General features: G+C 37.5%; 1 protein-coding gene across 14 annotated transcripts in view; it reads left to right on the top strand.

Moving 5' to 3' along the window:
• Positions 1-14,597, top strand: part of LOC144978152 (uncharacterized) — a 106,575-nt gene extending 91,978 nt beyond the window's left edge. For 12 of the 14 annotated variants that reach the window (XM_078923834.1, XM_078923829.1, XM_078923838.1 and 9 more), the window contains 12 exons: positions 222-475; positions 1,677-1,743; positions 3,361-3,520; positions 4,051-4,201; positions 4,634-4,763; positions 5,312-5,402; positions 6,429-6,526; positions 7,939-8,161; positions 10,632-10,809; positions 12,173-12,207; positions 12,797-12,910; positions 13,890-14,597. In XM_078923834.1, coding sequence (XP_078779960.1) covers positions 222-475; positions 1,677-1,743; positions 3,361-3,520; positions 4,051-4,201; positions 4,634-4,763; positions 5,312-5,402; positions 6,429-6,526; positions 7,939-8,161; positions 10,632-10,809; positions 12,173-12,207; positions 12,797-12,910; positions 13,890-14,078 — 1,690 coding nt within the window. In that variant the 3' untranslated portion in view covers positions 14,079-14,597. The remainder of the gene's footprint in view (positions 1-221; positions 476-1,676; positions 1,744-3,360; positions 3,521-4,050; positions 4,202-4,633; positions 4,764-5,311; positions 5,403-6,428; positions 6,527-7,938; positions 8,162-10,631; positions 10,810-12,172; positions 12,208-12,796; positions 12,911-13,889) is intronic. The other 2 variants (XR_013646474.1, XM_078923826.1) reach the window with 2 other exon arrangements.
• Positions 14,598-14,901: the final 304 nt, after the last annotated feature.

Here is a 14,901-nt window from a genome sequence, read left to right as displayed (position 1 = left end):
TCTTCTTCTTCTTCTTCTTCTTCTTCTTCTTCTTCTTCTTCTTCTTCTTCTTCTTCTTCTTCTCCGTCTATTATATTCACACGATTATTTTATCCAACAACGTCCTAATCTAACAGTCGTAAAAAGGAGTTTTACACATATAGCTAAGGTAGAATAGCTTTCATCCAAAGAATTTCTCTTTTACTACTTTTATACAACTAAATTCATTTTTATCTCCACAGAAATGTCAGCTCTGCTGGCTTTGAGGCCAGAAAACAGCTAAGGGAATGTAAAGGGTTAGTAAACACATTGATAAACATCCTGAGAATCGCCATCCGAGACGAGTCGACTGACCTAGACAGTAAACCCATTGAGAACACGGTTTGCATCCTGCGTAATCTGTCCTATCGGATACAGGAAGTGGTGGAACCAGATTTTTACAAAAAGCGAAGTCTTCCCGTTGAGAAACAGACCGGTGCCGGGAAAGGAAATAAAGGTATACTGTCGACATGTGGATTTTTTTTTCTCTCTAACCACTCTTGTTCTGTTATAGAAGGAATGAAATTGACGTCAATCAGCTCTTTGTTATTGTTTTTAGACAACCATTTTTATGAGTAGTTCTCACTAAATGCTATCAATCAGACTAAACGTTCAATTTACATATAGTTTTGTGTATTGGTGGATGTTGTGAGTATTTTAACGTGTGCATTCCATAATAGATAGATAGTATGAAGTTGACATCACTCAGGTCTTTGTTATTGCTTTTTGCCATCTGCGTTTACGAGTAATTCTCACTAAACAGCTGTGTTTACGAGTAATTCTCATTAAATTGCATTAACCAGACTATAAATGTTTAAGGTTACACAAAATTTTGTGTGTTGGTCCGTTATACTTCCGGATGGCAATGTTGTGAGCTTTTTTTTTAGCCAAGCGCATACTATCTATAAATGCCTTTCTAAAGGATAGCAAACAACGGGTATTGTCAAACGCTACATAAACCAAGGTAAACTCTGGCTCCATTGGGCTTATCACTGGGAAGAAGTCTTTTTCTACCTTTTTTTTTCTCTTTCATTCACTTTCAGACTTGTGGAAAGTACTTTACAATAATAGATTAGCATCCTATCCAAAGGATAGCAAGCAATTGCCATTGTCTGATTCACACTATAAAAATCGGGATAAACTCTGGCTTTTTTTCTCTTTTAATGAATGGAATAGCCTACCTGCTTTTATTATCAAGTTTTTTTTTTAGGAATATTTACACCTTTGCAGGGCAAAATTGAGTGCTTGGAAAAGGCTCTTTAGTCAAATTCTCTCACTGCACTCACTCAGATGTAGAAAGAGTCCCTGAATCCTTTTACAAAGTTGTCTTTGTCAATGAAAATTGTGATATTGTCTTACAAGTATCATCATGCCTTGTCCTAGATATATGTTGAGTGTTGCTGTTGGCTAGGGACTCGTTGTAAACTGTTTTAGCCATGTTTATTGGATATGACACTTTATAAAGTTATTTTGGCCATTTTTTTTTTTTACAATCATATCGATGGCCCGTTAATCTAACCTCTGAAGTAGCCTTTTGCAAAGCCGCTTTCTTCAGAGGCCAGATCAATGGGCCACCAATATCATTGTATGTAAATCAGAACATTGGACAAATCATTTTTTTTATTTTTGTCTAAATTCAAATTTGTCAATATCCACAGGGGAAGTCGGATGTTTTGGAAACAAAGGCAAAGCCAAGCAGAAGAACAACCCCAAAGTTTCTAACGTGTAAGTATTGTGCAGTGGTGCCAACCTTACGTTAAAATTTTACACATTTTCATTCAATGTACACATTTTGCTGAGGATTGTATGCATCCTTAAATTTCTATTATTAAAGCATTTTTAGCATTCATACACTTTTTTGGTGTACTTAAACACTATATGTTTCTTGACCCATCAGGTGTTTACATGGATTTGGAAGTTGATACTATTTATCATCTGTAAAGTGTAATCTTATTCATTATTTTAAATATTGATTATATAATTGCTAGTATGGTCTAATTGCACATTATCACATTTGGTGCTAATTATCGTTTTTTCAGAATTTTACGCATTTTTTTCAAAATCTTACTCATTTTGGCTCTCCATTGTACACATTTACACAGGCTAGGGTTGAAAGCACGTTTATTGTAATTTATGGTAAATTTATGATAACATTTGACACCTAGATGTATTCTCTGTCCCCCTAGCAGTGATGAGGTCGCTGGGTAAATTAGTGCCGCTTTTCAAACGAATCTTAAGCGATAAAAGAAGAGCAACTTGTTATTGTTTGATTAATGTCATGAATCTTATGGTTTTGAAGGAGTATTTTTCTCACATGTGACATGACAAGAGATTCACACTCTGAATGCTTGTCTTAACCCTTCTACCGCATTGGGGTCAACCGGAAATAACGACCGGTTCCCAGTACTTGCCTAGCAAGTTTGAATGACGTAGCTAACATATCGCGTCACTCGGGTTTGATCGCGTCATTTCATACGTCAATAACTAGCGTCATACTCAACCCAAACAGCTTAAATAAACTGTTTGCTGATTGGATGAAACTAATAATATCAACCAATCAAATATCTGCTTTTATTTCATAAAGAACACAATTGAATTTTTATCTGAACCAAGGTCGGGTCTGTGTTACGTTTTTACAACTGACGCGCGTGTTACTAGGAAAAGGCGTGTTGTATTAAAACCGTCACCGCGGTATTGGGGTCGGAATGGTGTGTTACCTTTATACAACGGTCGAGGATCGGGGGTGAAGATGGAAGGGATTTGATCTCCGTGCCACAAGACTATAGCAACATGAATTAAATGATTGAATTTTCCAAAAGTAACGTTTTTCTTTTAAAATATCAATTGAATACTTTGATTTTTCATTCATGCATACAAAATACTTCTTTAAAAAAAGAAGGAAAAAAAAGGAATGTATGATCAAATATTTAGAATTTTCATCCTATTTTTCTGGTCGATGCTTACTGGTTCAACTCTCTCCTTACCGATCATTTTCAGTATTTTCCCAAAGTGGCAGGCTTACCCAGCAGAAAAATTTATTTTTTAAACTCAAACAAGCTTTCTACAAAACAACTTTATGTTCTTATTAATTATACAAAGATCATTCTTCAAAGTTTGTGATGTACAAAATAAATATGAATAAGAAAAATGTTGTATATTGTGTCGTTACAAATGTGACGATTTTGCTCTAGGTGGTTAGGAGAGGGTTAACTCTCTCGAGTTCATATGCATGGAAAATCAAACAAATTTGTTCGATTTTCAATGTGGATGAACTCGAGAGAGTTAAGTTGTGATTTTGATGGCTGTTGTTACATACGGGTTATTTTGATTTCATCATTACAGGGCCCCTCCAGTCCTCCCCCCATTGTCGATGGAGTACAGAGCTCTTTGGGGTGGGGAGATACACAACTTCTACTCCCTTCTCTTCCGTAAATGCACCAATCCCATCACTCTCGAGGCAGCAGCTGGCGCTATCCAGAATCTGACAGCATGCGACTGGCAGGTAAGGATGATGGGAAGGAAATGGTTTGAGTTTTAAGTGGAACTTGAATAATAATAATAATAATAATAATAATAATAATAATAATAATAATAATAATAATAATAATAATAATAATATATTAATTATAATAATAATAATAATAATAATAATAATAATAATAATAATAATAATAATAATAATAAATGTACCTTTATATAGCGCTTATGCCGAAGCTTCGATGCGCTTCACATTGAGCATCAGTACAAAAAAAAAAAAAAAAATTAAGTTGAAGTGATACACATTTTGTTTTAAAGACAAAAGTCAAGTCTGTTTTTAAATGATCAAAAATTTTGGGACTTCTTTTATATTATTTTGCCTTGAGGCCTTGGCAAATGTGCCATACAAATGAAATTGAGAATATCTTAACAAGCGGCCGTTAACTTTTGAGACTCTTATGTTGATATAAACAAAAAATCAAACAAAAACCCCAACTTAATCTTAGTATGAATGGTCTCCAAATAAGCTTGTGAATATCTGGTCTTGTTCAACAGCCGGCTGTGGATAGTCGTATGATGATCAGAAAGGAGAAAGGGCTTCCGTTGATGGTGGATCTGCTGTCTGCCGAGTCGGACAGAGTACTTTGTGCCACTGCCACAGCCCTTCGCAATCTTGCCATTGATGTAAAGAACAAAGAATTGATAGGTAAGTCAAGTAGCCATTGGGTAAGGGGGGGGGGGGGGGGGGGGGACTTAATAACAGGGTTCTCAAATTCAATTAGATCACATTGTTGCCTTTATTTTCAATCATTGTCCTGGGGTTGAAGTGGTCGAGTGGTTAAGGCATTGATTGCACTTTGACCCAGAAGGTCCTGGGTTCAAGCTCCACTTCGGGCACTTTCATTTTTAATCTCATTGGGCAAGATTTTTTAACCCTCAATTTGTTCACTTTGGACAACATGGGTGATTCCTGTTGACATCAGACATCTTGTTTGATGAAATATCTATATTCCTTCATGGAATGCCTAGGCAATGATATCTTATGATGTGGTGGAAGGGTATAATTTTATTATTTTTAAAAATTGTCCTTTTGCCACATTTTTCGTTGTCCATCATTCATTGTCCTGTCGTGTTTCAGGTAAATACTCTATACGTCAGCTGGCCGTCCGACTGCCCAAAGATAACCGTAACAACATGCCAGATGACACCATATGTGCTATTGTGGCCACGCTGTACGAGGTGGTCAAAGATAACCAGGACTTTGCTATGTGAGTTGTTTATTTGTTTGTCTGTCTGTCTGTCTCTCTCTCTCTCTCTCTCTCTCTCTCTCTCTCTCTCTCTCTCTCTCTCTCTCTCTCTCTCTCTCTCTCTCTCTCTCTCTCTCTTTCTAAATATATATATATATAACGCTTTTACAGAAGTGTCTTCTATTTGACCAATTATTGTGAGATAGATGTAGAGAACCAGAAGTGAAAAAGATGAGAGAGAAGAGAGGTGGATGTGTCTATTAGGATCTTCAGAAAGTCAAAATTATTTACCATGCTTGTTTGTTGAGATTACACTTTTTTTTCCTTCAGATATCGTATTTCTGATTATGGAGATTGGCATCTTTGTTAGATGACAACCATTATTAATGTCAAATATTAAATCACAGGGTTAAATGATATTAATTACTTTTTTAATTTATTTTATCGCCACAAATTAAAATTCGTAGCCTGGATGTGGGAGAATGACAGTTGGTTTTGGCGGTGTTATGTGTCTGTTAATCCTTATTGCTCTAATCTTTTAATGTTTGATGTCTCCATCCACCAACCAGGGCATTGATAGAAGACGGCCTCCCATCCCTCATGCACATCAACACCTCTGACAGACGTTACTTGGCTCGTACTCTCAAGTTCACATCCACTGTAAGTCGAGACAAGTAAAAAGCTATAAGCAGACTTGTCACTTATAGAGTTTTAATAATATTTACAGTTTGTTTGTTTTTTTTTAGGAGGGGGAGGGGGGGGGGGGGTTAGCCATATCTTTTTTATTTAAAAAACGCCAGAGTTCCAATAGTTCAGCTAATAGGGAATGAGATTAGTGGAAGAGTAGCGACCCTTGATTGGACGTCACCTTACAGAGAGAACGTCAAAATGGTTTTGCGCATGCGTCTCTCTCGTCTTCGCTTTCGGTGAAGTGTCTCATGCCGCACAACCAACATGACGTTCTCTCTCTAATAACTTTTCCGCTCGTGACTTCCAATCAGGGGACGCTACTCTTCCGCTAATCTCATTCCCTATAGAGCACTCCAAAGGTTAGTAAGCAATTGTTATTGTCCTTTTCATGTCATAGGAACCAGGAAAAATTCCAGTTCCATTGGGTTGAAGGACTACTTTTTTTTCTCTTCTTTTTATCAAATGTCTTTTTTTTCTTCCCTTATCAAAGTCAAATCATTTTTTCTCATCAAAGTCAATCTTTTTTCCTTATCAAAGACAAATAATTTTTCCTTATCAAAGAGAAATAATTTTTCCTTATCAAAGAGAAATAATTTTTCCTTATCAAAGACAAATAATTTTTCCTTATCAAAGACAAATCATTTTTCCTTATCAAATTCAATCATTTTTCCTCATCATTTTTCCTTATCAAATTCAATCATTTTTCCTTTTCATTTTTCATAACAGAGACCTTAATTATAATCATCAGAGTTTGATTCACTATGACATTTTAACCTTATTAAAACGATGGGTCACAGAAAATTAATCTGATCCCTATTTGTTCCCAGTCCACGTATGTCTTAGTTTTTCTTGGGTGCTTTAATTGTAATTCTAGAACTTTTTATTATCCCATTTTCTTCCTGTTTACTGGCGCTGATATGACCTAAATGTGTTGCAAGCGCCGTAAAACCCTTAAAAACAACAAACAAAACAAAAATAAATTTTGTTATTTTTCAGTTATTGAAAACCATGTGGACGTACAAGTCATTGCATTCGGAGTATGCAGCATTCAAATATTACCAGGCCGATTTCACCACGTCTACAGCAACTCCCAGGTGAGGATTCATGATGGTTCATTTATCATTAGTTTTTGTTTTTTCTTTCTCAGAGAGTTTCTGGACAAAGTTATAAATTGTGAATTCATTGCCCGTCATGCCTGTGGAATATGTAATTTCTATTATATAAACAAAGATGCACGTTACTGGGTGGGGTTCCTGACTTCCCATAGTGGGCAGGGAGATACATACTGTGTCTTCTATCCCCTTAAATTTGTTTTCCAACATGCTTTCTGTCTTTGTCTAGGAATGAGATTACTTGGTTTTTTCCTGGTCCTTACCGGAGTCCTGGCTGGGAGGGAAACAGTCAAATGCATAGTTATTGTTTTGGGAGATGCATTTTTTTCCCTTGTAAATCATCTCTCTGTTATGTATTATTATATTTGATAGGTATTTTGGATGTATAATGTAAGCATTTGAGTGTGTTCCACTCTGTTGGATTTTGTGCTTGTGTCAAGATGAGACTTATAGGTGATCTCAAACTAAGTACATTGGTGATATGCTCTTGGAATCTACATCTGATCCCTATTTGTTCTCAGTTACCCTTTGTCTTACCTTTTCTTGTGTGCTTTAATTGTAATTCTAGAACTTTTAACTATCCCATTTTCTTCCTTTTTACTGGCGCTGATATAACCTAAATGTGTTGCAAGCGCCGTAAAACCCTAAAAACAAAAAGAACAAAGATGCACGTTACCTGGGGGAGGGGGTGTCTTTAAAAAAAAAATATATAGAGAGAAAATTGTTGGCTAGTGACCAATGAGAGCATCTGGCTAACCATCGGCAATAAGAATTGATGAGGTCGTCATTCATCTAATTATTTCAAATACTCCCACCCTCTAAAACGGGTTTTTTAAGTGCCACCAAAAACTCAAAAGATTGAGTGTGTCCTCGTCATTGTCTTGCATTGCTTTTCATTTGTGTCAGTGCGTGACATTATCAGTCGGAAGGTGAAATATATATCGCACGTGTGAAAGAAAGAGAGGGAGAGAGAGAGAGAGAAGAGAGTGTGTGTGTGTGTGTGTTGTGTGTGTGAGAGAGAGAGAGAGAGAGAATAAGTATGAGTGAAATATCTGTTCAATACTATAGTTATCATATAACGTTATAGCAAGTGTAACTAAATGACAAATTGCCACATTTATGGACAATAAAGATCTATTATTATTATTATTATTATTATTATATGTTATAATTTGTTATGTACAAAGGATATCAGAATGAGAAAACTGTTGGTTGCATCGCAACAAATGTGTCGATTTTCATTGAATGGTAAGGAGAGGGTTAGTGTAACACTATCCACTGTTACAATTGTAGAATTATTTAATAATCAAAACCTTTTTCTCATTGAATTCAAGATTACAATTGTAGAATTATTTAATAACCAAAACCTTTTTTTTCCTCATTGAAAATTCCAGACAAGAAGGATCTCGGCCACCGGATATGTCGGGCTCCTCTCACAACACATCCACCATGGGCAGTCAGGGTCGTGGGGTCGGAGGGGGAGGAGCCATGCCTCCGTCCTACAACACCCTCAGCCGTCCCATCTCCAGTCAGGGTATCTCAGGACAAGGCTACGATGACAACACCCTCTCCACACAAAGAATACAAGCTATGCCTCATCAGATTCATCAACAACAGGTAGGTACACTGAAAGATATATAAAAATATAAATTTAAAAAAAAAATTCCCTTTATTAATTCACTCAATCCTAGAGATTTTTGCTACTTTTCGAACATTAACATGCAATAACTAAAAACATTAACTTTGATACTACACCTATAATTTGTCTCAGAAAAATGTAATAAATAGGTATTGGGATAAAAGTAACCCGGGTAAACTACGGATATAGTCGGTGTTAGGGTTAAGTGAGTTAATCCCATAGGGGAAATTTGTCTCTAGGGTCTATCTATTCCAAGGGAACACTGGAATAATCCAGGCATCAGCCACAGTGTGCAGCGCCGCAAATTGAGCTAGGGTGAGGTGATTTGTTCAAGGGCACACAGCGCAGCAGCTGGTGATCAAACCCGGCACCTTTCGGGTACAAAGCAAAGACCGTACCACTGAGCCATGCTGCCCCCCCTCCCCAGAATGTCACAAATTTTTTTTGTTTCAAAGTAGTCAAAATGTATTACGTAGAAAGTCAACTCTCTCAACCTGGATGGGGATCCTGACCTCCCATAGCGGGCAGGGAGGTACATACTGTGTCTTCTATCCCCTTACTTATATCTGTTTTCCAACTGCTTCTGTCTTTGTCTTGGAGTGAGAATGCTTGGGTTTTGTCCTACCTGGTTGAGAGGGAAACATCGAATGTATAGTTATTGCTTTGGAGATGATACTTTACCTGTAAATCACTCTATGTTATGTACTGTATTATGTTTTATTACTGTTATATTGATTTGTAACATTTGAGTGTATTCCTCTTAGTGGACCTTGCTTGTGTCTGGATGACTTTAGGTGATCAACCTAAGTACTTTGATGTGTGCTCTTGGAATCTACATCTGTTTCCTATTTGAACAAATTCCCTTTGTCTACCTTTTCTTGGTGCTCTAATGAATTCTATAACTTTTACTATCCATTTCTTCCTTTTTACTGGCGCTGATATGACCTTAATGTGTTGCAAGCGCCGTAAAACCCTCAAAAACAAAACAAAACAACTATCTCAACCCTAACACCGACCATATCCGTAGTAAACCCGAGGTTACTTTTACCCCATCCTATTTGTTACTTTTTTCTGAGACAAATTATAGGCGTAGTATTAAAGCTAACGTTCTTAATTTATACATGGTAATGGTATTTGAATAAAATTGTCTATGCACATGCTTATTTCTCATACATTTTTTCCTAATTTTGAAAAGTAGCAAAAATCTCTAGGATTGAGTTAATGATTCCCTTCCCGGCAGTTTAGAGATCCTGATACTCAGTTGGTAGAGCAGTCACTTCACACCCAAAGGGATTGAGATCGATCACAGATGAAGTCAAGATTATTTTTTTTTTCCGACCCCCCCCTGTCCACCCAACAGTGATTGGGTAGCTGGGTCTGTTAGATCTTGTGGAAAGTACTTTTCAATAGTAGACCAGCATCCTATCCATAGGATAGCAAGCAATTGCTATACTATTGTCTGTTTTACGGTATGAGGAAATGGAAATAAACTTGGGCTCAATGGGCATAAGGTTAATGGCTCCAAAGGACTAATCCAATACCTTATGTGCTTATTTTTGTAATGGAAATCTCAAAAAATGACGTGAAATATTGTCCAACAATGTTAAACCCCCCCCCCCCCTCCCAATACTATTGTGTCACACTGTCATTGTTCATGTTATGTTTTGAATATTAAAGTAACAATGAAACCTGGATGGGGTTCCTGACCTCCCATCGTGGGGTGGGAAGGTCATTTACTGTGTCTTATATCCCCCCCCCCCCCCCATATCTGTTATCCAATGCGCTTTCTGTCTTTGTCTTGGAATGAGATTACTTAGTTTTGTCCTTTCCCTGGACAGAGTCCTTGGATGGCAGGGAAACAGTCAAATTTATAGTTATAGTTTTGGGAGATGATATTTTTTTTCATTGTTAATTATCACTTTGTTTGGTATTGTTGTTTTTGTTGTTTTAAATGTATAATGTAATCATTTGATTGTGTTGTTCTCAGTCGAGTTGTTGTTTTAAATGTATAATGTAATCATTTCATTGTGTTGCTCTCAGTCGAGTTGTTGTTTTAAATGTATAATGTAATCATTTCATTGTGTTGCTCTCAGTCGAGTTGTTGTTTTAAATGTATAATGTAATCATTTGATTGTGTTGTTCTCAGTCGGGTTCTGTGCTTGTCTGTACGAGACTTTTAGGCGATCTCAAACTAAATTCACTGATGATGTGCTCTTGGAATCTACATCTGTTCCCTATTTGTGCCATTTCCCCTTGTCTTACTTTTCTTGTGTACTTTTTAATTGTAAATCTAAAATTATATTTTTTACTATCTAATCCCCCCCCCCCCTCTTTTTTTTTTTTTAACTGGCAATGAAATTACCTAAATGTGTCGCAAGCGTCATAAATCCCTGAAAAACCATTATATTAATATTAAGGTGATGCAAACTTATTTTTCTCTTTTCCCAGCCATCTCCTTATTCATCCCACCACCAGCCCCCATCCTATTTACAGATGCAGCAACAGCAACAACAAAATCCCAATTCAAGTTTTTACGGTACTGCCAACCCTAGAATGACCCCAACTCCATCTGAACGATTTCGAGGAGATCTGAATCGGAGCACAGCTTCCATACACGACCAAAGAGGTTGGTCATTTTATATAGATAGTGTGTGTGCGCTTGGCTAAGGAGTTCACAACATTGCCATCTGGAAGTATAACTGGCTAACGCACAAAACTGTGTGTAACCATTATCGTTTATAGTCTGGTTAATACAGTTTAGTGAGAATTACTCATAAACGCGGATGGCAAAAAACAATAACAATGACCTGAGTGACGTCAACTTCAAACTATCTATAAGAGTTTTATTTTCTCTCTTGTTATTTGTGTTATACGATACCGTCAACAGACGAAGGAAATGGGCAGATTTTTTTGTGCGGTTCTGTGGTCTCTTGGTATGACACTTGCTTTCGGATCGGAATGTCCTGGGTTCGATCCTCTCTCAGCACATAGTTTTTGGAAAAGGCTCTTTACTCACATTCTCTCACCGTACTCAGGTGTAAAATGGGTACCTGGCCGTTATCAGCGTTGTCTCTGTCCGAAAAAAAAAATTGTAATATCGCCTAACATGCGTCATGTCTCGTCCTACACATTGTGTCGCTGTTGGCCAGGGACCCTTTGTAAAGCGCTTTGAGCACGTTTAGTGGATATTGGCGCTATATAAAAGCTCACTCAAGTTGATGTTTTTTGTCATCGCAGAGTGCGGGCAGCCAACGTCAATGAGGACGACGCTGGATAGTAAGTAAGTTATTTGTGTGATGACACGAATACATGGGATGTGATATGAAAACCCCTTAATGATTTTCTTATGCTTTGAGACATTCTTTGATGTAGCGCAATATCCACTTAACGTGCTCAAAGCGCTTTACAAGGGATCCCTAGCCAACAACAAGGCTTAACTTAACCTGTAGGAAGAGACGCTATGCCTGTTAGGTGAAATTACATTTTTTTTTTTTTCCGACAAGAGGCAATGTAATCAATGGCCAGATACTCAATTTTACAAGTACGGTAGGTAAGTGAAAGGATTCAAATAATGGCCACTCAGAACGGGACTCGAACCCAGGACTGTCCTGTCTGAAAGCAAGTGTTAATACCACAAGACCACATAGCTGCACAAAATATAATAAGTTAGTATTTTTTTTCTATTATCACAGCTTGTAGCTGATTGTTGATTTTGAAAAAAAGATTGTAATATTGCTTAACAGGCATCATGACTTGTTCTACATGAATGTTAAATGTTGCCGTTGGTCAGGGATCCATTGTAAAGCGTTTTGAGCATGTTTAGTGAATGTTGCACTATATAACTTTTTTTTTTTAAACACCCTCAAAATAAAATATACAACATCCTCTCTGAATCTTGACTTCCTGTTCAGTATTATACGCCTTTGTGGGAGGCACTGGGTACATGTTGGACTAAAAAAGTACTTTTTTTCCCCCCTTTTTTCTAACAGATGACGGAAACTATTCAAGGGGTCGACAGCCACCGGTATGTTTGTTTTACTACTGAGTTATCCCTATCCACTTCAATATTTTCACATTTTTACTAGCATCATTTTGATCATCACCATCATCATCATTGTTAACATCATCATTTTGAATACCATCATCATCATTACTTTCAAAATCACCACCTTCATCATCATCATCATTTTCAATACCATCATCATCATCATTTTCAATACCATCATCGTCAAATATTTTCAAAATCGTCATCATCATCATTTTCAATACCATCATCATCATTATTTTCAAAATCATCATCATCGTCCTCAATGTTATCATCAAGCCCTCTTTCTTCCCCCCCCCTCCCCCCTTTTTCCCCATTCATCATTATTTTTAAAATCATCATCATTTTCAATGTCATCGTCATCATTTCCAAAATCTTTCATTATCATCATCATCAAGCCCTCCCCCCCCCCCCTCTTTCCCCATTTATCATTGTTTTCAAAATCAACATCATCATCGTCATCATCATCAATGTCTTTGTCATCATCATCAAGCCCTCTCCCCACCCCCCACCCCCTCCTCTTTCCCCATTCAACACATTTCTAACCCCTATCCAATTCCATCCTCAGGAGGAAATCCACATGAATGACTTTGGAGCCGGATACGCTCCCCTGGACGAGCCTCAGCCCCACAGAACCAAACCACCAGTTGGGGGTGTCCCACTCTTCCCTGCACTCTCACCGGTACGCTTTAGCAGTTTTTATCGTTTTCAATACCATCGTCATCATTATTTTCAAAATCATCATCATAATCATTTTCAATACCATCGTCATCGTTATTTTCAAAATCATCTTCATCATCATTTTCAATACCATCGTCATTATTTTCAAAATCATCATCATCATCAAGCCCTCTTCTACCCTCCCCCCCCCCTTCTTTCCCCATTCATCATTATTTTCATCATCATCATCAAGCACTCCCCCCCCCCCCCCCCCCCCCCCCGCTGGGAGAGTCCCACTCTTCCCGGCACTCTCACCTGTACGCTTTAGCAGTTTTAAAACTTTTTAAAATTGACTTTTATATAGCGCAATATCCACTAAAGTTGTGTTCTTCTTGTTTTCATTTGGGTTTTTTTTTAAATGTCATTGTATAAAGATTCATTTGTTGTTCCTTTCCTTTAATGTCCACCTTCACTCATGAAGATTGGAAGAATGGAGATGGTTGTATTATATTTATTGGTTGTTGAATGAACGGTGTAAAAATTGGATGACAGGTAATGACTGGGGTCCCTGACTAACAGCAACACGTAACTTGTAAGACGTGACATAACGCCTGTTAGGCGATATTACAATTTTTTCCATACAGAGACAATGCTGTTAACGGCCAGGTACTCATTTTACACCTGAGAACGGTGAGAGAATGTGAGTAAAGAGCCTTTTCCAAGGACTCAACTATGCGTCGAGCGAGGCTCGAACCCAGGACCTTCCAATCTGAAAGCGAGTGTCATACTACAAGACCACATAGCCGCACATATGACCTTAATGTGTTGCAAGCGCTGTGAAACCCTTAAAAACAACAAAAACAAAACGTTTAATCAGACCTGTATTTGTAATAGGAGCAAAGAGGAAAGGGGATGTTATAACACATTTGACTCTTTGACTTTTCAAATGACTAATCATAAAATTATAACTCGCATTTCTTGTTTTCCTTTTCATTTTCCAGGGTGAGTCATCTAACCCCTACCCAGGCGACAGCTATTCAGGAGGAAACGAACCCCTGTACGCCCAAGTCAACAAGGGAAGTCGTCGGAGGCTGGACCACTATGGACCCGACAGCGGCTCCTCTCCACGATTGGCCAATCACAATCCAGATGCAGGCGGGGATGGGGGCGGGGTCGACTCGTGGGTTTGAGTTCAAATGCTGGAGAGAGAGAGAGAGAGAGAGAGAGAGAGAGAGAGAGAGAGAGAGAGAGAGAGAGAGAGAGAGAGAGGAGTGGTGATTATGAGAGGAGTAAATGAAATGTCATGTGACTTCAGAATGAACAAAAAGAGAGAAAAGTGGGAACAGTATGTGTGCATTTGTGTGTGTGTGTGTGTGTGTGTGTGTGTGTGTGTGTGTGTGTGTGTGTGTGTGTGTGTGTGTTTAGTGATGAGCACGAGTAGAAAATATGAGCCGCGTTGAAGATGGAGTCACATCGCTGTTATTTTATTGTGTGTGAAAATGTTTGGAGTTTGCAGTTATATATTATTATTAAAAGGTTGTGTCAAAGATTATTATGAGTTTTTTTTGTCACAAGGTCGATTTTTTAAATCACAGATTGACACAAAAAGACTCGTAAATTAAACTGTTTTGTAAAACTATGGTTAGAGTTTGCTTTCTTCAGCTTAATTATCTAAAAATGATTTAAAAAGTGAGAGAGGGCAAATTTAATGTATTGTCTTGATATTTGATCTTTGACTTTGAAAATGTTAAAAAAAAAAAAGAATTATTAATTGAATTAGCGATTTCAATGTGTCGATGACTCCTCGATTAATTGATAAAGGTTATTCTCATCTGTAGTGAATTGAATGAGTTAGTGCCTGTGATTTATCTATACTTATTATTATTATCATCATTATATTTTTAAAAGATTTAGAGTCGAGTTAGAAGTGATAAAATGGGGAGAAGGGTACGACAAATGGACAAATTTCTCACTCAATCTGACAGTGATGGACTGTCACTGTGAAATAAGAAC

The sequence above is a fragment of the Berghia stephanieae genome, chromosome 8 (assembly GCF_034508935.2).
Source record: "Berghia stephanieae isolate SIO BIC M18660-M18661 chromosome 8, UCSD_Bste_1.3, whole genome shotgun sequence".
In the NCBI taxonomy this organism is placed as follows: Eukaryota; Metazoa; Mollusca; class Gastropoda; order Nudibranchia; family Aeolidiidae; genus Berghia; species Berghia stephanieae.
The sequence above is the reverse complement of the archived record's forward strand: the minus strand, read 5'-3'. Positions and strand labels throughout refer to the sequence as shown.